The sequence below is a fragment of the Daktulosphaira vitifoliae genome, unplaced genomic scaffold (assembly GCF_025091365.1).
Source record: "Daktulosphaira vitifoliae isolate Bord-2020 unplaced genomic scaffold, ASM2509136v1 Scaffold_3, whole genome shotgun sequence".
Classification (NCBI taxonomy): Eukaryota; Metazoa; Arthropoda; class Insecta; order Hemiptera; family Phylloxeridae; genus Daktulosphaira; species Daktulosphaira vitifoliae.
In genome coordinates, this window is record NW_026099574.1 from 11,002,508 (window position 1) to 11,027,243 (window position 24,736).

Sequence of the window (24,736 nt, forward strand, 5' to 3'; positions counted from 1 at the left end):
AAATACAAGTATATAAAAATTGAAATTAACATTCTGCATTCATTTGATTTTATTACGATTATATTTATTCATAAATTACATTTATTTAAGTCCATATTAAAGTTGTTTAAGCACTTGCATTACTTTCTAAACAATTTTGTAGTATTTTTTTAACAGTATTTTCAACTTGCTGGGAAAATAATTTGTTAGCTACAGCTACATCTGAACGTTCATCAAAAATATCTGGTTTTGGTACCCTTCTCATTCTTAATTTTGGTTCTTCTACATCTTCATTTCTCACAGCTGCAGAAGGTAGCAAAAATATATCAGATCGAACTGCTGTGACAGACATACACATACGACCCAATTGATTTAAAAATGTTAAGCAATCTTCACTTAGTGTTGGGAACACTTGACATATTTTAACTAAAGCTGGGAGAGTAGGCATATATAGTTCACGTCGATCTTCTTGAGTTAATACTATAATGACAAAATAAAGATTAAATATATAATAGTATATAATTATAATATATAATTTAATTTTAAAGCTCCCCAGAGAAAATCCAGAGATCACGCTCCCTTCTTCATACCCATCTGTTCTTCTAATTATATTTATAATGAGCCAATTAAACGTTTAATGAAAAATGCTAATGAAAACCCTTCTTTCAATTTCAATTAAACATTTATTTTATATACTTTTGTTTAAATGTTTGTTTTTTTCTTAATGTTTATTATTTTTGTATTACTGTTTTTTTTTTTGTTTCATTTTCTGTAACTTTATTTTTATATAATAAGGGTCAATCCCGTTGAATAAATAAATAAATAGTAAACTTTACACTAAGTATAGTATTGATAATTACCTGAGAGAAATGTGTACATAGTATTAATGGCTAAACGTGCTAAACTTAACGACTTAGGGAGTGGATATTGTTGAGAAATATTTGAAATAAGGTCTATTGCAAATATTTGTTTCTGAAAATCTGGTTGGCTTAGTAGCTCAGCAATAAAATCTAAGCAGATGTGCATGGAGGGTATACCAACACATGTAACTGGTAAGAGTTCTCTTGGATAACCCTATAAATAAATAGTACGTATATGCATTACTTTTCATTAGTTTATTTTGAAATTCTATCATTATTTTAATAAAGGTATAAAAAATATTACAAAATATATACTATATTACTGATATTGTTATATAAAAAAGTTATATGATGAAATTTTTATCATATTTGTTTAAAATACCTGAAAATGTACTAATTTTGCTAACTGAGGATCAGCAATAAACATTTGATGTAAAAATGAACAAACTACGCTTCGTACTTCCCGTAATGTCATCATATTAGAGAAAGATTGCTGTAAAATAAAAAAAAAGTAAAACTTAAAATATTATTTATTGAGATAAACTTACTCTATCATTTTCAGTTTCTAAACAAGCCTCTAGTAATAATTGAATAGCAGCACTATCTTGAGCAGCTGTCAATACATTTTTGTATTCTTCACGGTTATTGGCTATCTGACCAGTAACCAGTAGCTTTTGATTGACTAAACGTGACAAATGGCTTCTAGATGCTGCTAAAGATGATTGTAGCACACGTAATACTATGCTTAAAACAGTTGGACATCTAATAAAATTCATTCAATAGAAATTTATAATATTAATATCAACCAATAATTAGTTACATATATAAATAAGATTTAATATTTATTTATAAATAAATTACTATGTTATATTATATTACATTAATATATACAAGTGTTAAATTAAATAACTTGAACTCGAAGATAACTTTGTTTACCTGTAAACTCTGGAATCACACTGTAAAACTTGAAGTGGATCTTGCATAATATTTTCTTCTTTAAGAGAATTTACTACATTATTGTGTTGTAGAGATTTAACTGTGAGGACCCATAAATTACGTGGTAATACTGTGTTAAGTCTAAGCCATACTTTTTTATACAACTCTTTAAAATAAAATAAAAATTGGTTAAAATAATGTAATAATTCAATTAATAAAATGTATACCTTGAATATATCTTGAAACATTTGAATCTAATATATGAGGCAAAAATTTCAGAAATGTTGAAGCAAGAGGCCAAATTTTAATTGGTAATTCAGCACATAGTCTTTTTAATACAATGCCAGCTCTTTCAGGATGCTCGACCATCATACTTAATCCTAAAAAAAAAAAAACAGTAATGAACTATATATTTATATAAATTTTGTATATTAACTATTATAAATTTACCGCTTTCAATCATTTCTTCTGTGATATTTTTAGCTTTATGTTGGGATATAAATTGAATTTCTGTTGATGTACCTTCCATCCAGTCTTCTACTAATGATAAATGAGGAAAATGTGTGGCCAATAATCTTAACAATGTAGAAAATAAACTTGAGTAAGGGTGCTCTTTCTCTGCTTGTTGTACTATGTATCTAATTGGAATATCTGCTAAAAATTCAGTTTTATAACGATAAAAACTTGTTAGATGTGTCTTGTTTTGCTGTGCTGCTAATGACATGCTAGTTTCTTCATATAGAAGTAAGTAGTACAATAAGAGCAAATGAGCAGTAAATGATTTATTTTTAGTTTGATCAAACACTTTGTCACCAAATATTTTGATGATTTCTTCTTCTGTTAACGGCTGATTAACTGCAACTTCTAATGTTGATTTAGTTGGTAATATTAGTATAGAAGTAACATAGGCTTCAATCAACGACGGTAATAATGGATGTAATGGAGAAACACTAGCACAAATTTGACTGTAAAAAAATGTATAATACATTAAAATTAAAACTTAAAAAAAAATTAACAATTTTCACTGTACTCTGTATAGCATAAGTATATGTCAATTGGTACAAGAAAATTTGTTCAAGGTTAAGTTTAACAGAGTATAAACATCATAATTAATAATGATTTGTAAAGCTTTATTAAGTGTGAACAATACTAATGTTATTTATGAGTCAATTCTGGAAAATTGAATAATATTCAATTATACAGAGCAACAGCATATAATATACATTGTGCCAGTGGAGCATCCAAGGGATGAGCCTCTCTATTGGCTATACTAAAACTACATTATAAGTAAAAATCACCCAAAAATATTTTTAATTGGTATTGACTCCATTAAAAATTCCAGGATATATCGCTATACTCTATAACTATATAGTATGTACTATGACATAAGCTTTTGTTATGAATATAAGAAAAGTTTTACCTAATGTTTGAAACCAAACAAATTTATTTAATATTTCCTATTTTTATTTTCATCCTGTAAGGATATTACCTTCATATTTTTTTGTTAATATATATATATATAGTTTGATAGCTTTATAATTTAACAAATTAGCAACTAATTTACCCGTTAATGTATAAAAAAAAAAAATACTTACTTATAAATCCAAGTTTTAATATTTACACGATGTTTGTTGAAAGCTTGACTTTTAAGTAATTGCAATACACAATGAATTGGTAAAAATCCTGTCATGTTAGCATTTAAATTTGGAGTAACTGGTATGTTAACACTTCTGGATGCAACTACCTAAAATAAAATGTAAAATAATAGTAAATGAGGTATATATTAATATAAGATTTATTACTTGTTCTGGAAAAACATCTTGAGTGAAAATTTGTTTCATTTTTCCCATTGTACTTTGTCGTATATTAATTCTCATACCTAATGTATTACACATATGATCACAGATCCATGTTAATTGGCTGCTATGAAAATGTATAGCCATCAACAGCAACATTTCTCCAAAACTTGCAGTTGTATCAGTTGGTCTAAAAAGTAAAAAAATACATTAATATTTTTATTGATCTATAGCTTTGGCAACTTGGTCATTCATTATTTCATTTTTAATATTTTTTTATATTCCAAAAAATGTTGACATTACTTTCCAAAAAATGGAGATTCACTACTAGCCAACTTTTTCAACCAATGTACACATTTAGCTTCATTTTCTGGACTTGCTAAAAGTGTATTGCAACAAATCATTATGCATATAGCAATGGTCACAAATCTTACACCTTCAGGAGTTGAAGGAGGATAACAAGTGGCTAAACTGACAAGAGATGTCACTTCTTCTTCTTGAAATCTGTAAGAGAAATACATAATATTTTAAAAGATAGGAACCAACTAGAAATGAAATAACTTTATGTATCTGAAACTATGAACTTTTTGAGGCCATTTGCAAAAAAAATTCCCCCAATATAAACAATTTTTTTTTTGAATAAAATTGTGTTTTAAAGTTAACTATAAATATATATTATATAACATTAAGTATATTTATTTAAAGAAAACATATGAAATTGTCAAAGAGGGCCATGGGCTAATATCAATACTAGAGTAGTTTTAGAATGAAGATATTTATCTTAATAAATAGATTTTATTAATATCTATATTTAAAAGAAAGGTTTAAAATTAATAATTTTAATAAAATTAAGATGTGCAACCCAGTTTTTTTTAAAGAAAATGTACCAAATTATGAACATAATCAGCAAAACAAAAAAGATACCTATAATTTCAGAACTGTTTTCATTCTAGGAGGTTATAATTTAAAACACTACCCATAGTTAAGCAACTGATAAAATTTGACGAGTGCAGTGTAGTAAACGGTTATGTTCATATTTGAAATTACTCAGGAAAAGCAAAATATTTAAATGATTTTAGTACTAAACTCATTATATAAGGGATCTTTATTTGTAATATATTAGCTTTACTAGTAGATGTATATGCTGAAAAAATCCAGTAAACTGTTGAAAAAATTATTCTCTAACAAAATAATTGAAAGTATGTATTTCACAAAAAGTATAGATAACTGGTTATTGCACTGAGTTGTTGAAATAAGAGTTGGTTATTTATGCATTTAAAATTTACTTGATCCCAGAAATTCCTTTTAATGCACAGTAAAGACGTAGTAATACACTAGCTTGAACAACAGATGAATTAGGTAATGTATTATCTTTAACATTTCTTAATAAATTTTGAAGCTGTAATAATAATTCATCACGCATATTCTGAACAGCAATATTAACTGAATCCTTGATTCTCTGTAAATTATCATTTATTATTATATATTATTTTAAACACCATAAATTAATTATTTAAAGTTTAAATAAAAGTAAACATTTAAAATATAAATATACTTTTTGTCTAATAAACTGTGAAAACCAACTTCTGGCTTGTTGATCATTCCCTAGAAGTAATCCTGAGACAAAGGTTACTAGATCATTGTTGCTTGATGTACACATATTATCCAAAAATGGAACTTCAAAAATTTTGTGTTCTAATGTTAGCATAATAGTTAAGGCTGGCATTTTACTAAGTTCAACCTTATAAAAAACAATATATAATAGAAATATTTTTTATAAATTTAATATTGCTCTAATATATTACACATTTTGCTCGCACAACAAGAGCAGCAGATGGGTACATAGCACATAATTGAATCAAAACTTCTATACGTATACGACTACCACCATTTTCTTCTTCATATCTCTCTGAGTTTTGAATTAAACTCGTACATACTAGAAGTTAAATTAATATTTAAAAATAGCTATTTTAAACTATGGGATATATTTTAAAATATATATTGCCATTAAAAAAAAATTTAATCTACGAGTAGTACAGAACTGAATTTTTGATATTTTTATGATATAGATATCAGTTTTTTTTTTAATTAATTTCTTCAGATTTTTACATCAAACAATTGTAACTAGAAAGAATAATTTTTACTATGTTTGAACAAATTTGGCAATAATACAACTTTGGTATTAATCTTTTTTTTTTAAATATACCATCATAAAAACAATCAGGAAAATTGGCAACAATCCAACAAATAAATGTTGAACCATGTTTAACGTGCAAAAGTACTTCAGCTATATCTTGAACAGTAAGTATAGCTGGTAGTTCAGAAAGAGCAATATTTAATACATCACAAACTTCTGGTATATAAACAGGATAATCAAATAAATCAGATTGTTTTATATAAAATTCTGAATTAATGGTAGATTGATTACAGTGTTGTTTTTCTCGATGTTCTTGAATCTATAAAAAAATTTCATAAAATATATATTTATTTACATTGTAACTTTAGAAAATACCTGTGAAGAAATATAGAGAATTTCACTTAAAACAAGCCTTAGCCTTCTAGTAGAATCACTTCTTTCAAATTCAAGTGAAAGTGGGTTTTGTAATGAATGTATAAGAATACTATCAGCTTGAGTACTTCCCAACTTTTGTCTACATAAAATTAGTCAATATTGAAACACACATAATTTTTAATACTATTTTTCATTAAGGTACCTTAATAATTGTTCTTTTTTAACATCTATTTCCAAAGAGTGGAAGTCAATGGATAGCAATGCTACAATAGAATTGACTAATTCTATGCCAGATAGTAACGTTAGAATATTTTTTTTACCATCAGTATAATCAGCCATGTTGTCAGCAGATGATATAAGGCTCATCCTAACTAAACAAGGAAGAATTGGTCGAATATCTTTGGCAGATAACTTGCATAGCTCGTGTATATCAACATTTAAGAGTGCTTGGAAAACTTTACAGGAAACTGTTAAATTCGCAGCCATAATGAATATCGAATATAAATTATTTTTAATTACCCAGTTATTAAGAAATTTTACATATTGTAAACATTTTTATAAAAAAATATATATATATTTCTGAATTTCATCATTTTTTGAAAGTAAAATATTAAATATATGTCATATTTAAAAAAGTTGCTGATGATAAATTAAATTTAAATATACGAGAACATGTTGTCCGGTAGTGTCGTAATACTTTTGTTTACCTAATATCTGATAACAATAATTATAGTAAAAATTTGTTGATAAAAATTGTATATTAAGTTAGCTGTTATATTAAGGTTTATCTATCATACTTAAATTGGTTGATAATGTGCATTGATATGAAATCACACAGATTGAAGTCGAAGATGAATGGTTCTTGATTGAGTATTATGTTTTTTAATTTTATTCTTTTGTTATTATTGTTTAAACCTTTTGTTATAAGATTTTTCTATACTAAAAGTACAAAAAAAATTATCTTTAAATTAATTTGACCCTTTTTTTACTTTAAATTCAATTATTAAATAATTATTTTTATAATTTTAATGAAATTCATTTAATAGTTTAAGTTTTGTAATATCAAACTAGAACATGGAAAGTTGAGTTAAATAATTTTAATTTATATGGTGAGATGCAAGAGTTTTTATTATTTTTATTATTATTAGCTTTAGCCTTGATATATGTGTATTTTATTTTATTGACTTAACTTTTGTTAATACAAATTATTTATATAGATAGAATACATAATACATATATATTTTCATTGTTTATATAAAGGGTATAGAGAAAAACTGGAATTGTCCTTTTTTGTCAAATGTTTTATTAATATAAAATATTAAACAAGTTAAAATCGGATGTTTTAATATGTAGTATTCAAAGTTTAATCCTGTTTACAGTCTTTAATAGTAATTCTCAAGCAACCAAATATTATAAGATAATATATACTCACCAATTAAATCTTTTTGATTAAATAAGATTTCATGCTAATTAAGCTTGCTAAATGTAGTCATTATATTATATGATAATGAATGTTAAGTATCATTTTTTGCTTTAGTTAAGAGTGAGATGTTTCTTTGATACTTTTATTGAAATACCAATTTAAATGATTTAAAAATTAAGTTTTAACCAACAAAATTAAAAAATAATTTGTTTACTTATAGATTTTATCAAATTGAAAAAAAAAAAAAATGAATAGTGATGAAGGAGACATTCGTTGGTATCATGGAAAGATATCTAGAGATACAGCTGAAGTAATTTTATTGGATCATGAGATTAAAGACGATGGTTTATTTTTAGTTCGAGAAAGTAATTCTGCATCTGGAGATTATGTACTTTGTGTTTTACAAAATAATGAAATAGTTCATTATCAAATTAGACGACATGGTGAGGATGCTTTTTTCTCTATTGATGAACAAAATATTATGCATGGGCTTGAAACCTTGATTGAGTATTATAGTAAAGTAAATGATCCAAGTTTAGGAGTACAGCTTACTAAACCTATAGTTAAAGATCCTCCACCTCATGATACTAGAAGACATGGACGCACTAATCTTTTGCATCGAGCTATTACACAAGCTAATTGTAAAGTTGTTTCTGAATTGTTGAAATGTGGTTATAGAAATCTTGAAGCTAAGAATCAAGAAGGTCAAACTGCATTACATTTAGCTAGTCAAATGGGCCATGATCAAATTGTTGAAAAACTTATTTCATGTGGTGCTAATGTTAACTGCCGTGATACTGAAGGTTATACACCATTGCATTTTGCATGTCAAAATAATTTATTAAGTACAGTAAAAGTTTTGTTAACCATTGGAGGTGCAAATATTCAGTTAAGAAATTCATCTACGGGATGGGTTGCTCTGCATGAAGCTGCAAGTAGAGGTCACATGGATATTGTAACTTTATTGTTGTCTATGAATGCTCCATCAAAACCTAGAACCTATGGTGATCTTACACCTGCAGATATTGCCCATACAAATGGACATGTTGAAATTGAAAGACTATTAAAAGAATATGTTCCTCCAATGCCATTATCAAGACGTGATAAGTGGTATCATGGAAAACTTGATCGTCATGAAGCAACCAGTATACTAAAAAACAAAGGTATTGATGGTAGCTTTTTAATCAGACTAAATAGACAAAGTGGATATGTTTTATCAATGTTATCTGGTGATCAATGTTACCATTTTCAAGTACAAGATAGAGATAAATATTATTTCATTGATAATGGTCCATATCTCGATTCTTTAGAGCATTTAATACAACATTATACACTTTTCCCAGATGGTTTACCTAATAAATTAGAAGTGCCTATAGTTCCTGCTGTGATACCTCCATTACCAAAAGGATTTCCTTGTAAAACATTGAAGAAACCAAAACCTAAGCAAACAGATTTCCAAGATAATATCATGAGAGATAATTTAATTTTAGATGAAGTAATTGGAGAAGGTGAATTTGGATCTGTATATAAAGGTGTATATCAAAATCGAGAAGGTTTCGAAGAAAAAGTTGCCATAAAAATGCTTAGGTATGATATGTCATCAGCAAATAAATCTGAGTTTTTACGTGAAGCACAAGTTATGATGAGTTTAGACCACGAATGTGTAATTAAACTGATTGGTATATGTGAAGGTCCTCCTTTACTAATGGTACAGGAACTTATAGCACTGGGTTCTATGCTAACGTATATAGTAGCACATCCTGAATTAGTTAGTCCTAATTATGAATTAAAAATGTGGGCTGCTCAAATTGCTTCAGGTATGTCTTATTTAGAACAAAAACGTTTTGTACATAGAGATTTAGCAGCTAGGAATATACTTTTAGCTGATAGACATCAAGCAAAAATAAGTGATTTTGGATTATCTCGTACATTGAATATTGATAAAGACTATTATAGAGCTTCACATGGTGGACGTTGGCCTATTAAGTGGTATGCACCAGAATCTTGCAATTATGGAACATTTTCCAGTGCAAGTGATGTATGGAGTTATGGTGTAACATTATGGGAAATGTTTTCATATGGACAACAACCTTATGGTGACATGAAAGGTGTAGATGTGATTGGTATTTTAGAAAAAGGTGAAAGATTACAAAGAACTGCACGATGTCCTAATGAAGTTTATAAAACCATGGAGATGTGTTGGGCATATAATCCTAAAGAACGGCCTACATTCAGTCAACTGTCTAAAATTTTTGCTTCAGACTCAGATTACGAAAATTTCAAAAATTTTATCAAACTTTAAAAGTGCCCTAGTATATTAAGTTTTATTTCCTATTAGACAATAGTTTTAACCATTTAATTTTTAATGAAGAATTAACTGAATTTCTATACTAAAATTATTATTGACTATCGTTATGGATATTTTGTTAATGCTATTAATACCTTATATTATTAATAAGAGTTATGAACAATATTTTGTTATCTTTTAAAATTTAGTAAATTTTTTTATATTTACTGATAATTTTTGTTTTTTGAATTCCCATATATCTATTTATAACTATACTGTCTATTATAATTTTTAAAATACATATTTTTCTTAAATTTATTGTTATTTATACTATAAGTATATGTATTTTGTTAAATAATTACTATTTTATTGTAAAAACATATTTTATATTATTTTAATAGCTAATGTTATTTTTTACAAAATAAATTTGTAATTTTAATATTTTTTTATTCAACAATTATTAATATTCTAAATCAAAAAATAAACAATTTTTTGTAGTTATAAAAATAGATCAAATTTTATCAATATAGTCTTATTAATATATTTTTATTTTTATAAGAAACAGTTATTTTATTTTACAATATTTTCTCAGATTTTTTTACACATTTACACATTTACACATTTTAAGATCTTTTGATAGGCTCAGTAATTTTGTATAAATTATTTTATATTATATTTCAATAATTATAAAAATTCAATAAAAACTATCAAATCGTCCATATTTTATATGTATAAACTTGTAACTCTGTTTTGTTATGCAATTATTTAATGTATTATGTTTCACCGAGAGTATGATGAGATGTATTTAAATGTTAAATTTACTACTGTATTATAAAATGAATATTTAATAAATGATCTATTTTTGTTATATATATGCATTAATATTTTTGATGGTATCATGGTTATTATATAAGAATATTATTTTTTCAAAAAATTAAAGAATAGACATTTTGTTTTGCCAGATTTAATATGAAAACTCATATTATTAATAAGAATAATGCGAGTCAGAATATTTTGTCAAACAAAAAATACTTTTGTTCTTATAAATTAAAATTATTTTAATAAACCTCAATGTCAACATTTTATTTTATTTTATTGAACTAATTTTTATCTTAATAATAAATAATTTTTTGTACTTTAATCTATTGATTATGAATAACGATAAGACAATTTTTCATTTTTAAAAATTAAACAAATACATTAATAAGTCCGCCAACCAGCAATAAGCACAATTACAATTTTTTGGCATTAGAAATTTGATATATTCTACATAACTTATTAATATTTAAGTGATATTTTTATTTTTTAATTAAATCATGGAGTTATCGAGAGAGTTGCATGTAAAAAAATGTTACGTATTCGAGGGATATAAAAATTTCCATAACTGTGAGAACTGATACTATTGAAGGTTATATTAGTAAGATATCCTGAAACTTATTTATTATGGAACATTTAAAAAATTGATAACGTCAATTTCAAGTTAAAATGATTTGTTTTACATAAATGTATAAAATTACAAGCATTTCATAATTCATTAGGTTAAATAGATTTGATATTTATTAAAGTAGTATGTATATTTCACATATCTTTGATATTATTGCACTTTGTTGAGAGTATAACAAATTATAATTATTATTTATTTTAGATATGAGTTTTAATGGCTATAAAGATATTATTGAAGAAGATGACACTGTTATTTTGTATATTAATCCACAGAACATGTATGCTGTTCGAGCTCAATCAATGATTGAAAATCGTAAAGGTGAAATAATTGAAAATGTCATGCAAACTAAATATGGTGCTTTAAAAATATCTTCCTTATTTGGAAAACGATATGGTTCTAAAGTTAATCTATCAAATGGTTGGGCACATGTATTACATCCCACACCTGAATTATGGACACAGACTCTACCTCATAGAACACAAATTATTTATACACCAGATATTAGTCTAATTATGTATTTATTAGAACTTAAACCTGGAAGTATTGTTGTTGAGTCAGGTATGTAAATTATGATATTTTAAACAATTTATGGTACCATTATCTTTTATTTAGGCACTGGTAGTGGGTCATTGACTCATTCTATGGCTTTGAGAGTAAAACCTTTTGGTCATGTATATACATATGATTTTCATGAACAGAGAGCTGAACAGGCTCAGAAAGAGTTTAAATTACATAAAATTCAGGATATTGTTACATGTCAATGCAGGTAAATAATTTAAACGATTGTTTAAATAATTTAAAATAATACAATAAAATTGTTTAGAGATGTTTGCCAGAATGGATTTTGTGATAATGTAACCGGAAAAGCGGATGCAGTATTTTTGGATTTACCTCATCCTCATTTAGTTGTTCCTTATGCTGCTAGAGCTTTAAAGCCATCAGGTAAAATTTGTTCCAGGATACCTAGTTAGGCAAGGAGAGTATGGGACTCCAATGTTAAAATTTTAAGGGCGTTATTATTGTTTGGAAAAAAAAATTATTAGTAATAGTAAAATTGATAATGTAGTTGTATTAATGGTTAGGATCAAGAGGAATATTTTTACTGTGGGTATAAAACTCTAAATAAATAAATACGCCTCTGTTAATGTACTTAAATCTTTTGCATTTTGTAATTCTCAGTAATACCAATGTCAAATTTTATGGGTGTTGCATGATTAAAATCATTCACCATCACCTCCAAATTGTTTGACCTTTTTTTACTTATTACGTATTATTAAAGTATCTTTTTGGACATTTACCAGGAGAAGCATACTTTAATATTTCAACTACCAAATATATTTATATTTCATCTGAAATACATGTACATAGAGATCAGCATTACTGGTGATTTTTATTTCACAATTTGTGGTATCTTGAATAATATATTAATATTTTTCATAGAAATTTTTTTTTTTCTTGAAAAAACTTGTAAATATTTTAGAATATAGATGAAATAATAAATTAGTGAATAATGTGTAGCTATATTTAAAGGTATTAAATATATCATTTATGAATTAAGCTATATAGTGCAAACATTTTTAAATTTTAAAATTGCTACACATACCTTAAAAATTGCAAGACGTAATTTTTTTTGCTTTCACTCTTTTACAATTATCTTTCATTAACTGGTAAAAATTAGAAGGTGTATAATCTATTGACTAGAATATGTTATTTATTGTTAGATAATTTATTTTGGTAATTAAAAAAATATTATTGAAGATATCCAAAACATTTTCAACGACCCAATAAAAAATGTGTAAAAAAAAAAAAAATAATTAATGTTGAGTTGAGTTAAGTTTAATTTATAAAGTTAAGTTTAAGTTTTTTTTTATTACTGTTGTTGGAAATAGATTGTATACTCGTGGTATGACATTTTTAAACAAATAATATCCAATAATAGACTTGTATTGAATTGTAATTGATCAGACTGTCAATAATTTGTAGTAATTCGTATATTATGCCTAGTATATTTTTGATAATCATTATGACAATTTTTATTGAATGAAAATTATTATTCAGGTTATAATGTTTTAGCAAATATATTTTTTAAAAATGAAGTGGATTAAAAAGTCTTCATATTTACAAAAACTCCAACACACAATCATTAATATTTTAATTACTTATAATGGTATTTTTACATCGCAAACATCAACCGACCATCAATCCATTTTGGAGATTGAGTAACTGCCCTAGTGGAACTTAGGCATCAGTGCTACTATCTGAGATCTGGAGGCAATAGCGCACTTTGATATTCTTTAATCTTGGTCTAATTAAAGTGCGTCTAGATTAATCCACTTTCATTTTCTTGTCATGAACACCAGATTGCAACAAGAAAAAACTATTGAAATTTTTTATTGTAAAAATATTGTTACTATGTAGTCGTATTCATGGGAACCGGTCATGTGTTCAATTTATAAGTGTTCAAAAATCATGTGTATGAAAAGTCTTACATTCGCTTAATAAGTTCAGAGCTGGAACTCCAATTTTCTTTTATTGCAGGGTTTGGATTTTTCATATTCAAAATTGTCGACTAATTTTAAATCAAACTTAATGTTTATTACAAAAATATAATAAGTAAAAACGGTCTTTAACTTGTATTAAACTGCCGACTGTATTGATTAAAATAATTGTTGTGGAAGATTATTTCACTCTCTCATACCTTTCTAAGATAGAGCCCTGAATAAATAAAAAATTTCTTAGAGTAATAACTATAGTATGTGTTATTGTATGGTTAGTTTTTATACGTGAATCGTGTTCAAAAAAGACAGTGACATTTGTAAAATATCTTATATAAATAAAGTCTTATCAGCTCTACAACTTCCATTTTTTATTGACTACAATTAAAAGTTCAATAAAAATTTAATCAAAATTCTGAAATTTAAACTCAGCTGTTATAATTGACATGTTTATTTGTACATACATTGAATAAACTCTACACCGTGTAATCATCTAATAATTGGCGGTTAAATAATGTTGGATTAACTTGTTCATATAGTTCACCTACGGCGACAAACTAAGCGCCAAAATATTTTGATCTGGGTGGTGATTGTTTTGTGGACATTTATTACTGGCAAGTACCGGTTTCAACGGTACGTGTGAAATTTTGTTGAAAATATTTATTTTTTGTAGTAATATTAGTATGAGTATCCATAAGAATCGGACATGGATATTTCCATATATACAGACCCTTCGGGTGTTTTTAAGATGTCTCAATATAATATAAAGGTAATATATTACGTCTACCACGGTTAAGATTTTCATGGGGTTCGACCAAAGTAGTTTGCACTGTAGCAGTGGTCTCGTCTTCCTCGTTGCGTGCCATGTACAACATCAATAGCGATGCATCGTACCGTCTGATCCCAGTGAATTATGAGTGCCAAGTACTGTACGTCAATTAGTAGTAAACACACGCCGCTCGTTGTTAAGAATGTATCGTAGGAATCTTCTAATTCAGATAAAATATAATATCATCATATTTTCCTATTGAAGATTTATTTACCTGCGGCGCTCGAGTTGTGCGCTGAAGAGTTGCGAAGAAGAAGGCACACTTGCGACCACAAGCTTTGATTTCGGTGCATGTTATTATATTATTAACGTTATGATGTATTTAGTGTAATAACGATATGTGTGTGTGTGTATAATTGAGTGCATGCAATGTAACAGATCAAAGGATGCCGGTCGCCACCCGAGGAGAAGATACGAGACTTTATTGGTCAGATAATTAAGTTTCTTTAAATTAATGTACACATTAAAGAACACACATATTGTTTGTTTGTGTTCGTCGTAGTGATCGCAAAAACTGTTCAAGATGTGGCTTAAGGTAGATTATATTAACAAAATCATTTGCCCGTTCGTTTGACTAAGGTATTTTTGTTCCTATAAATTGGCTGATGATCCATTGCCGGCATAGGTGCATCTTGCGTAATAGTAAAATTACAATAATATCGTGCTCGTGACCGATAGGAAAAAGAATTTTTAAAAAAATTAGGGCATATAATGGAAAAAGAAAATGTTTGTGCGTTACCGCCAGCTATAAATTCATTATCTGGTGCGGGCGAGCTGACCGTGGGAACCGTTCGTTAGCAGCAAAGGATTACCAAGATCAGCAATAAATATCTATCTAAATCCCATCACGAAATCAGAGTATCCGCGGCTGTTATTACACAACCAGATTAAATATTGTAGATCATTATGCTGTTGTTTTTTGGACGAACAGAGAGGGAAACTTTCTGCGTTTTGCTCCCTAGCCGGCGGGTTAGTCGCACCAGTGATCATCTATGTCGTTTCCCAGCGCAAAACCACATCTCGTCTAATAATAAAACTTTATTTTGAGCTCTTGCTCATACTTTTTCATAATAGATTATATTTTAGGACCTCTGCGACCTTATTGTGGTATTCACGTATTTGAAAATTTGAACATTTACCGTTAGTAATTATTACTCTTCTTCCAGAGCCCTTTTTTAATTAGCCGACTCATTTCTAGTCTACACGCTGGCGAATCGAACGATATGAAATTGGCTCATGCAAATCATGACTACATTCGTCGTATCACAATGAGTGTTCATGGTCGTTGAAACGATTTCGTTTTAAGTGATTAAATAATAATATTATTTAATTCATTGTACAATATTTCTTGGTAGTAAAATATGTACTATAAATTATTCCACGCGTATCTTGTATGTTAATATTTCGTTTATTTGTTTTACGCGTTTTCAATTTAGTATATAAATGCTTTTCATAAACTGTGACCTCCTCCACGGGAGATTGCTCTCTAAATCGAGGGTTACTATTTTTGACCCAAGCCTAAGATGGATAGTTTGACTCTGCCGAAGACATGTGATTAGTAATGTTTCAAGCTGACATTCATCAACTGCTTAATAAATAAACAAATTACATTTAGAATTTTATGTTCTGACGTAACGTCGTGTTTGAATAAATATCTTTGAAAATTCTAATTTTAACATTCTGTCATTTTGCACGAAAAAGTATTGTAAAATTTGTTTATATTACCATTAAAAAACTATTAAGATAATACTTCTAAAGTAATATCGGTATAATTTTTGAGAATTTTAGACAGGTTTTAAATAAGTTTTAAATAAGTAACAATACAAAAATAACATAAGGAATCGTCAGTTGTTAACGCGGTTAGACCAACAGAATGTATGACAATGCGCGAGTATTAATACTATTATTATGTATGTATGTACTTTTGTATTGGGAGAAGAGAGAGGAGATGTCTGATAAGTTCTCATTAGTGAGAGACATCATGGTGCGCTTATATATCATTTTATCAGTGCGAATAAAGCCGGGTATTATTTAAATTCGATGTGTGCACTGGCCGTTGTATTAACTGTGTCCATCCGTACTCTTCGGGTTAATTAAGTCTTATTTATGCGGGGAAGTTTGCTGCCCGATATTCTGCAAAGATAGGGTTATTCGATATATGCTCACTTAGTTGTGTATGTTTTTATATGCATACATTTTTCAATTACACGCTCAGTTTTTCTGTTACTGTCGATGTTTTCACTTGTATAAGTTTACTTGTTATTGAATAATAGCGTAAGAAAAAAATGAATGCGTAGAAAAAGTGGTATGTATAATGGGAGCAATATTTTTTACATTCTCGAATGTTTTTTCAATACAAAATCTATGCGCTTGTAGGTTATTAAACGTTAAATCACCCCAATTTATTAATCTTCAATACAGACAAGACTGTAACTAAAGGGAGGGGGGCCAGGAAATGTAGACCCTTCTCAAAAATATTTGACAATTTACAGTCTTGGGTATGGAAATTAAAATTTTTCCTCATTTGTGAATATTATTTTTATTAGTCTATTTAATATCGGCTGCTTACCATTATTTAGATTGAATATTTGCAATACAGATATAAACAATATATTTAAATAGATAATAAATAGTAAATTTTTAAATTTCGTCATACAAATTTTTTATTTAAAAAATATGTATAATTATTTGAACTATTCTATTAATTATTTTGAAAAAAATTATAGGATAAGTAAAAATCATATTTCATTTGGTCAGCTGTAATGAGCTAAAGAAGAGATATTTTTTCAAAACAGGTCCTGTCAGTCAGCTGTCTTGTTGGTCGTTCTGTCGTTTACCACACTATGATAGTGTTTTTAGAAATGTCATGCTTCATCACTAACCGACCCCCCCAGTGAAAATAAAACAATGATAGCTGCGATTATACATCAAACTCGTTTAACTTAACGATGTGTTACAGTTGTTGTGTCACCTATCTGACATGTGGTAAATTATTATTAATTAAAACAGCGCATTCTTTAGCCTAGTTTTTTTTTTATACCAGTGTAGCCATTATAAACGTATTCTCTGACATAAATATAGATCTGTTAATAAATTATAAGAACTCAAATTGTATTCAACGTTTTCATAATAATTTTGAGAAAAGATTTGTTTGATTTTGTTTAGTAGTATTTATTTTTAGATTTTTGAGTGGTTAAATATTTTTTAGAACTATTTCTTATATCTTATAAGAGTACAAACTTTATTTTTTCAAATAGAAAAATACATGTCTAACTAGTTCATATGATAGAAAATTGTGTAACTGAGAAAACGACTACAACCCTATTGGTACCCTTAAAATAAATAATATTTTAATAGCTAAACAAAATCTCTAAATTGTTATTATTTTAGAAGAAATCTAAATCTAAATAGTCGATCACTAGATCGACCATAAATTGTATATGTGTTTAAGTATAAATATATTACTAATTAAAATATTAAATGGTAAAATATGCGGTTCATAATAAATTAATATTAGTTAATAAAAACTACAATAAAAATTTTTTTTTAAAACACAAAGAAAACCAATTTTTAATGTAATACATAATACTTGTGTTAATTAAACAATATTAATCAATGGCTAACATCTGAGCACTGTTTTTCTTCCTAGTATTTTGTACATTTTTTTCAATTATATGAGTTTTATTTTTATTTTCGATTCTTGAGTAAACTAATAAATAGAATAAATACGTTTTTTTATATAATCTTGCAATATTAGGTCACGATTCTATTAATTACTATAATTTTACAATTTTATTAATTTCATTGTCGAGTTGGAAGTACTAAATTACTAAATACTAAATTGGAAGTACATTTGTTTTGCACACAACTTTTCTATTTTTTAGTTAGTAATATCAACATATAATAATTTAACATTGGTATAGATCACTTTCTTCTATCTGGGAACTCGGATAGAGCTATTTCAAGTCACTCGCAATCATGATGGACATTGCACGTTTTCTTGTTACGCTTCTTTTTTGAAATTTCAACAATATACTCGTGCTAAGTTTAATCAAAATCTTTGGTAACGTTATTTAGTTCATACCCATCATTACTATTCTAAATCGTCTTTACTGATAATAGTTTCGATGTATTTTTTCCCGTGTCTCTCACGATTTTCGCTGTCCTACGCTAACTTTAATCCTTTTTTACCAAGTATTGTATTCAATGTTAGTCAAATATAAATTTTTGAATACATTACATAACTAAATGTATTATAATTTTAATGGAACGAAATATTTTCTGTATTTAGTTCAGTGTAGCTTCTATTTTAAACGATAGAGTATGTCTGGGTAATTGAGAAGAAGGTATTTGAAGTGATATAATTTATGTAAAGCTATTTGGTCTGTCATGTAATAAAAGTAAATAAATGCTGAATGTTGATGTGTTTAAATAAAAAACATTATAAGAAATAATCCCATAATTCTCATGACTCAGTATACTTTTAATATACAAGTTACTTTTGCACATAAAAGGTGTAATTTTGACATAAAGTATCGAAAATTCATGTACAAATATAACATTTTTATTACTATTTGTCAAAATTTCCTTTTACATTGTATGCGTTAAAAATTACCAGTGCGTGTATGTGAAGATTTGGCCATTTTTTTTTTAAGAGTGAATATTCTGTACTTTGTAATTTATAGTAATTAATTGCATAGTTATAGAACATAAAAAAAAATATTGCACGTCGTGATTACCTATGCAACTAACTAAGTGTTATTAGCTTGGTATTACAACTAAAATGGTTTTAAAACATACACCTTCCTCTTGAACTTTTACTGTGGGTCGTTTTTAGATCGTGCGCAACATATAAGATTTATACTGTAACTGGTTCTATATGCGAATATTATAAATTACTTATGCGATAGGTAAATCATATAAACTCGATTTAAAAGTTAATTTTAATTATATGTGTTTTTGTATCGTATTAATGCAACGTAATGATGAATTCTATATTTATTCACTCGAACTTCAGTACGACTTGATGTAAATGTTCTGTTTTTACAAATAAACGTCAATCACGTATGTTTATTCTAATTAAAGAACGATTATACGATTTTCAGGTGGTAGGATATGCACGTTTTCGCCGTGTATCGAGCAAGTGATCCGCACGTGTAAAGTTCTGCAAGACTCCGGATTTATACATCTGAAAACCATAGAATGTCTAGAGAAAGAATATCAAGTGGTGAATCGAACTGTAGTTGTTCCCTCGTTGCCTTCCGATCAAGTAAGTGGCCGTCGAAGATGATCCTATGATCGTGCGTATTACCTTGATGCAGGAAATGATTTTCATGTTGTAAGATGCAGTGTTTTAATAACGCGTCGAAAATTAAAAAATGATATTAAAAAAAGTAATAACGTAGGTATTATGTTGTATGCATTACGGACGGATATACAAATATCTACACACACGAGCACGTGAAGTGCTTGTGAGGGCGTACGTCGCCGCTACGGGTCTCCTTTATTTCATACGCACAGCGAACCGGTACTGAGCCGGCTGGACCGGTCGTCCGGATAATTTGTTTTCGACAAAATCATACAGAACTGGTCCATGTCAAACGTTATAATTTTTATCGAGACCACCTTATTTCCTCGGAGTCGCCGCCGTTCGGTTCTTTATGGGTAAATTGTTCAGATTCCGATGTGTCCCGTACGATCCTCCGTCGCTTCCTCTGGATTTTGTTTATCATACTTCGGCTAATTGATCTTTTAATGGAAACCGCGTGCATCCTAGCACTATTCGTTGATACCATGTGCGCATATGTGGTTATCAAAAGACGACGTGTGCGACGACCATACAATTCTCCATAATAGTTCCCGAAGAATATAATAACGGTAATCAAAATAATATTAATGTTTGAAAGTAATAATTTTAATATGGTAAAGGATGGTAGTCCCCCTACCACACTCTTAATATCGCGTGTAATTTGGTAACTTATTTTTCTAAAAAAATTACTTCAACAGTTTCACTTTTCCTGACACTATGCAATAGAAACCCCGACTGAAAAAATAAGTCGAGAATTAAGCATGCGGTATTCGTGTATAGAGAATTGAATAGTTTATTTTTTAGAAATTAAAATATTACTTTGATATGGTATTATATTATCGAATATTCATTGTAAAAATACGTTTCTATTTTTCTTGTGGTCTATGCATACACGTAATGCACACATTTACAAACGGAAATGGTTCATAGTTTCCTTTTTGTTAACTTTACATCGCGATACTATTTTTTTTATCCGTTCCGTACGTTATGTTTTGGAAGTACTGCTTAAAGTGATCCCCTATCGAAGCATTTGGCTTGTCTTAATTATATACTATTTCCCTTTGGCCATTGAGGAATATCGGCAGCTATTCTGACAGCACAGTAGTATATTACAAGATACAACGATCTAAAACCAGTGAAGCGATTTTTTTTCCTCGAAATCTTTGTTTATTACGACACTATCGTTTTTTTAATTATTGCCCATTTGACATCATTATTATTAACATTTGGACACCATCTATCTGATCACCATATAAACACTATAAATCCCTAACTTAATAACATGGTCTTAGAACTTGTATTTCTATGACAATCGATCGACGCCCCTAACCACCACTGTTTTGATTCTTCGAATGCGGTGCGTTTCGACAAAAAGACATGTGGCTGATTCATGATTACTCGATCATAAACAATATTCAAATTTATTTGTTTAAAGCATTAAATTATTTTCCAAGATTTAAACGAGTAAGCAGCAAACTGATATTAATTTTTCTGCTTCAAATTTTTAAAATCTATATTGTGATTTACTTAACTTAGTTGTTGAACATTTAAGTTCTAATTGTTACGCGTTGAAAAACAGCGAGTTCTTTTTATTATTATTATTTTTTATTGTAAAATAGTTAAAAACGTAATTTTTTTTTATCCAATTGAGAAAATATTATATACTATTTTTGCTACTTGACTTTCTAAAATTTGATATTAGTCGATGACAAACATACTAGTGATCTATTCGAAATAGGATTTCTTATTTCAATAAGTGTACAATTCATGAGCTCATTTTCTTAAGTAATCTGACTTTGACACGTTGTATTATAATAGGATAGTGATAAAAATTCAATTAAATGAAGAATAACGTCTGTTTTAAAAACATATTTATGCACTCGAAAACTGACTGAATATAGTTTTATGTTTTACATTAGCGTTTAAAAGAAAATATTACTTATCAACGTCAAATAACTTGTAGAATTAGAAAAATAAATGTTAAATGCAACTACATTTAGATAGAATTTTTAGGAGAGAACGAGAAATACCGGAAAACGCGGTAAGACTTATTTCCAACTGTCATTTGAATGTCCATATGTACATTAGTGTCGTATTAAGTGTTGAAAACCATTTGATCATATACTCGTAGTATTTTAGAAAATATTGTGTATTTTTACATGAGTAAGAAGCGCTATGACGAAACTAATGATGATGATTTAAAACGTATCCACAATTATGCATCGATGTGTAAATCATCATTATAATAGTTTCCACCGTGTACTTGAACCCTAATTTCTGGTCTTGTCATCAAGTATGTCTCTACGCCGTATTTCCCGTTTAGCATATTAAAAATACGCATTGTTATATAAAATACGCCAAGTCCTTGATGTTTACTCACCTACTCATTATTCATTCTTAAGCGCTCACTGTTCAAGGATTACGATGATGTTTTATTAGCTGCCATCGAGTGTATAGAAACTACAATTATTCATAGGAACACATAGGTTTTTTTTTTCAAATCTTTATGATCATACTTTAATATGTTATTGCATTACTTATAGCTGATTCTTATCGCGGCGTGTCGATTTCATTTTCAGTTTCCAATTTCTATGATCTTCTCTTATGTGCTGCTGGTCGTAATTATTACTGTAGAAATTCACTGTATTTTTATGGACTCCATAAATGTTTACAATATTTTAAACGTATTATATTGTCAAATTTTTATTACAGTCGGCCGCTGACGATTCAAACAGTACTGAAAAAAAATTTGTAGCCTGTGTACCAGATCCTTCTACACGCGGCCATACGGGTTATCTGACTTCGGCCACTTATGTTGGGGTTCATTACCAACAATCACAAACACTATCTCAACCACTAAAAGACGAAGAAGACCAACAGACGACGACAGAATGATGTTAAACAAGACGATTGTTCGATAAAAGTTGTATTGATGAAATGATATTGTTCTCGTTTTATTTTTTTGTTTTACATTTTGATACTTTGACTATACGATTGCGCTGGCGCTATGAAATAAAAAATAAGAAATAAATTGAAAAAAACGTATTGCGTATAGTTCAATAATATCAATATTATCCCAACCATTGCGCCGTTGTTTTTGTAGAAGAAAAACGGTAGCGTTGACAATAGAGGTTTACGATTATTTATGGATCGACATTTATCCTTGCATAAGAAGAAGCGCATTAGCCAATACACCAGACTAGATAAAACTTATGTGCACAGTATTCTCTCTCCAGCGCATGGAGGTCTCGTAATACACAGAATAGGTCATCTGTACACCAAGATCTCTAGGGGTTAAAAATATAAGAACAATGAAGTGAACGTTTCTCATTGTTTTTCATTTATTACATTTACGATATTATTTTTATTCCAGTTTTACCTTTGTCAAGATCATTGGTAATCACTGCGGTTCATAGGAATGGTTTCATTTATTTTTTACCTATGAATATTGTATTATTTAATTTAGTAATAAAATCTATTTAATTGACTGACAACATAGGGATTACTTTTTAAGAACTCTAGCGAGAAAATAAACGTATATGTTATTGCTTAGATCTTTTATTTTGCATAGCGTAGATGTTTAATTTTCAATATATTTTTATAATTATTTGAAAACATATTGACAAGTATGATTTCGGTTAATTTTATTTTTCTCTCATTTTTAAAATTGTTTAAATATAGAGTATATTAGAATAAAAAATATACTTTATACAAACATAAATGACAAACGTCACACGTTGTTCTTATATGCACGACATTTTTTGAAATTTTTTTCTGATCAATGGCAAGCACATCGATTTGTAATAAAATAAAACTATTTTATTTTATATACAAATATATTAGGTTTACAGACACGAAATGATAATAATGCACGTTGTATTTTTTACTTGTGCTAACGAAATTTAATATAGTCGGTATAAAATAATGTATGTCGGATATGATATCGTAGATGAAATGAAAATGAAAATGTATAAGGAAGGAGAGTAAGAAAGATGCGGTGCTATATGTACATATATAGTATGTGCTTTAAATTCAGGGTCATGGGGTTCAACGAGACATGTGAGGTATGTTAAGCTGTGTAGCCTATGGTATATATATAGAGAGAAAGACGGCCGTTGTAGTATTCAGGTTATGAACCGATTGTTTATCAACAACGTTGTTGATTTTCGTATCGATTGAGTATACAAAAGTAATGAAATGTAGTAGAACATGAGACACTATTCCAGTGTGCATCAGTCCAGTGTGGTTGTAAAACTGTTAACTTTATTTGTAGAAAATGTCACTTTTTTAGATTCTTATTTAGTTTTTGTAGAATTCCTCTCATACATTTGGTTTGATTTAGATGGTTAGACTTTTGAGCAAAGTTCGGTAATTAATTTCTAAAGCAGAACGGTAGTTAAAAAAAATAAAAATTAGTTTTTGTGAACAAATTCATTATAATAAATATTCGTGGACCGCTTATTGTCAACCACTGCTTAGGGTTTGATACTGTGTGACCAATATTAACAAGACTGATTTTTTCTTTGATAGATTGAGACTGATTTTTAGCAATTATGGTACGAAATACTTTAAACGTTAACTAAAAAATTGTCTACTCTTGTTCCTAAAAATTATATCAGTAAATCTAATTATAAGATTTACCAAGCTAGTGTTCAAATATAATTATTACGTTTTAAATTCTATATTAATTCTATAAATTATAATTAAATTATGTTGGCCTATTGAAATAAATTCTTAGACCCAGTCATCATCTGGAATTCGGTTAAAAATCTTTACTCATTAATTGTTTATTTGTCGTGAGGTTTTATGTATTCATTATATTCCAATGTTTTATTGTATATAATTTATAAATTACTCTAATACTCAA

The 24,736-nt window shown here is 28.0% G+C and overlaps 3 protein-coding genes across 4 annotated transcripts; 2 read left to right on the forward strand and 1 right to left on the reverse strand.

The window, feature by feature from the left end:
• Nucleotides 1-13: 13 nt before the first annotated feature.
• Nucleotides 14-6,770, reverse strand: LOC126900964 (integrator complex subunit 2). The gene is made up of 16 exons (XM_050677010.1): nt 6,286-6,770; nt 6,084-6,222; nt 5,778-6,027; nt 5,377-5,507; nt 5,127-5,312; nt 4,858-5,030; nt 3,875-4,075; nt 3,578-3,761; nt 3,371-3,519; nt 2,226-2,740; nt 2,003-2,155; nt 1,776-1,941; nt 1,388-1,601; nt 1,222-1,332; nt 840-1,053; nt 14-459 (listed from the first exon to the last, which is right to left on the reverse strand). The coding sequence occupies exons 1-16, from the start codon at nt 6,567-6,569 to the stop codon at nt 107-109; spliced, it is 3,423 nt and encodes a 1,140-aa protein (XP_050532967.1). The 5' UTR covers nt 6,570-6,770; the 3' UTR covers nt 14-106.
• Nucleotides 6,771-6,891: 121 nt separating this feature from the next.
• Nucleotides 6,892-10,007, forward strand: LOC126900966 (tyrosine-protein kinase Shark). Its single transcript, XM_050677013.1, has 2 exons — nt 6,892-7,192; nt 7,727-10,007. The coding sequence occupies exon 2, from the start codon at nt 7,754-7,756 to the stop codon at nt 9,806-9,808; it is 2,055 nt and encodes a 684-aa protein (XP_050532970.1). The 5' UTR covers nt 6,892-7,192; nt 7,727-7,753; the 3' UTR covers nt 9,809-10,007.
• Nucleotides 10,008-11,227: 1,220 nt separating this feature from the next.
• Nucleotides 11,228-22,914, forward strand: LOC126900976 (tRNA (adenine(58)-N(1))-methyltransferase catalytic subunit TRMT61A). Of its 2 annotated transcripts, none has more exons than XM_050677052.1 (6): nt 11,228-11,360; nt 11,439-11,795; nt 11,850-12,003; nt 12,061-12,179; nt 19,667-19,830; nt 22,582-22,914. In XM_050677052.1, the coding sequence occupies exons 2-6, from the start codon at nt 11,441-11,443 to the stop codon at nt 22,762-22,764; spliced, it is 975 nt and encodes a 324-aa protein (XP_050533009.1). In that variant the 5' UTR covers nt 11,228-11,360; nt 11,439-11,440; the 3' UTR covers nt 22,765-22,914. The 2 variants fall into 2 exon arrangements, with proteins under 2 accessions (XP_050533009.1, XP_050533010.1); XM_050677053.1 differs by having other exon boundaries at nt 11,314-11,331.
• Nucleotides 22,915-24,736: the final 1,822 nt, after the last annotated feature.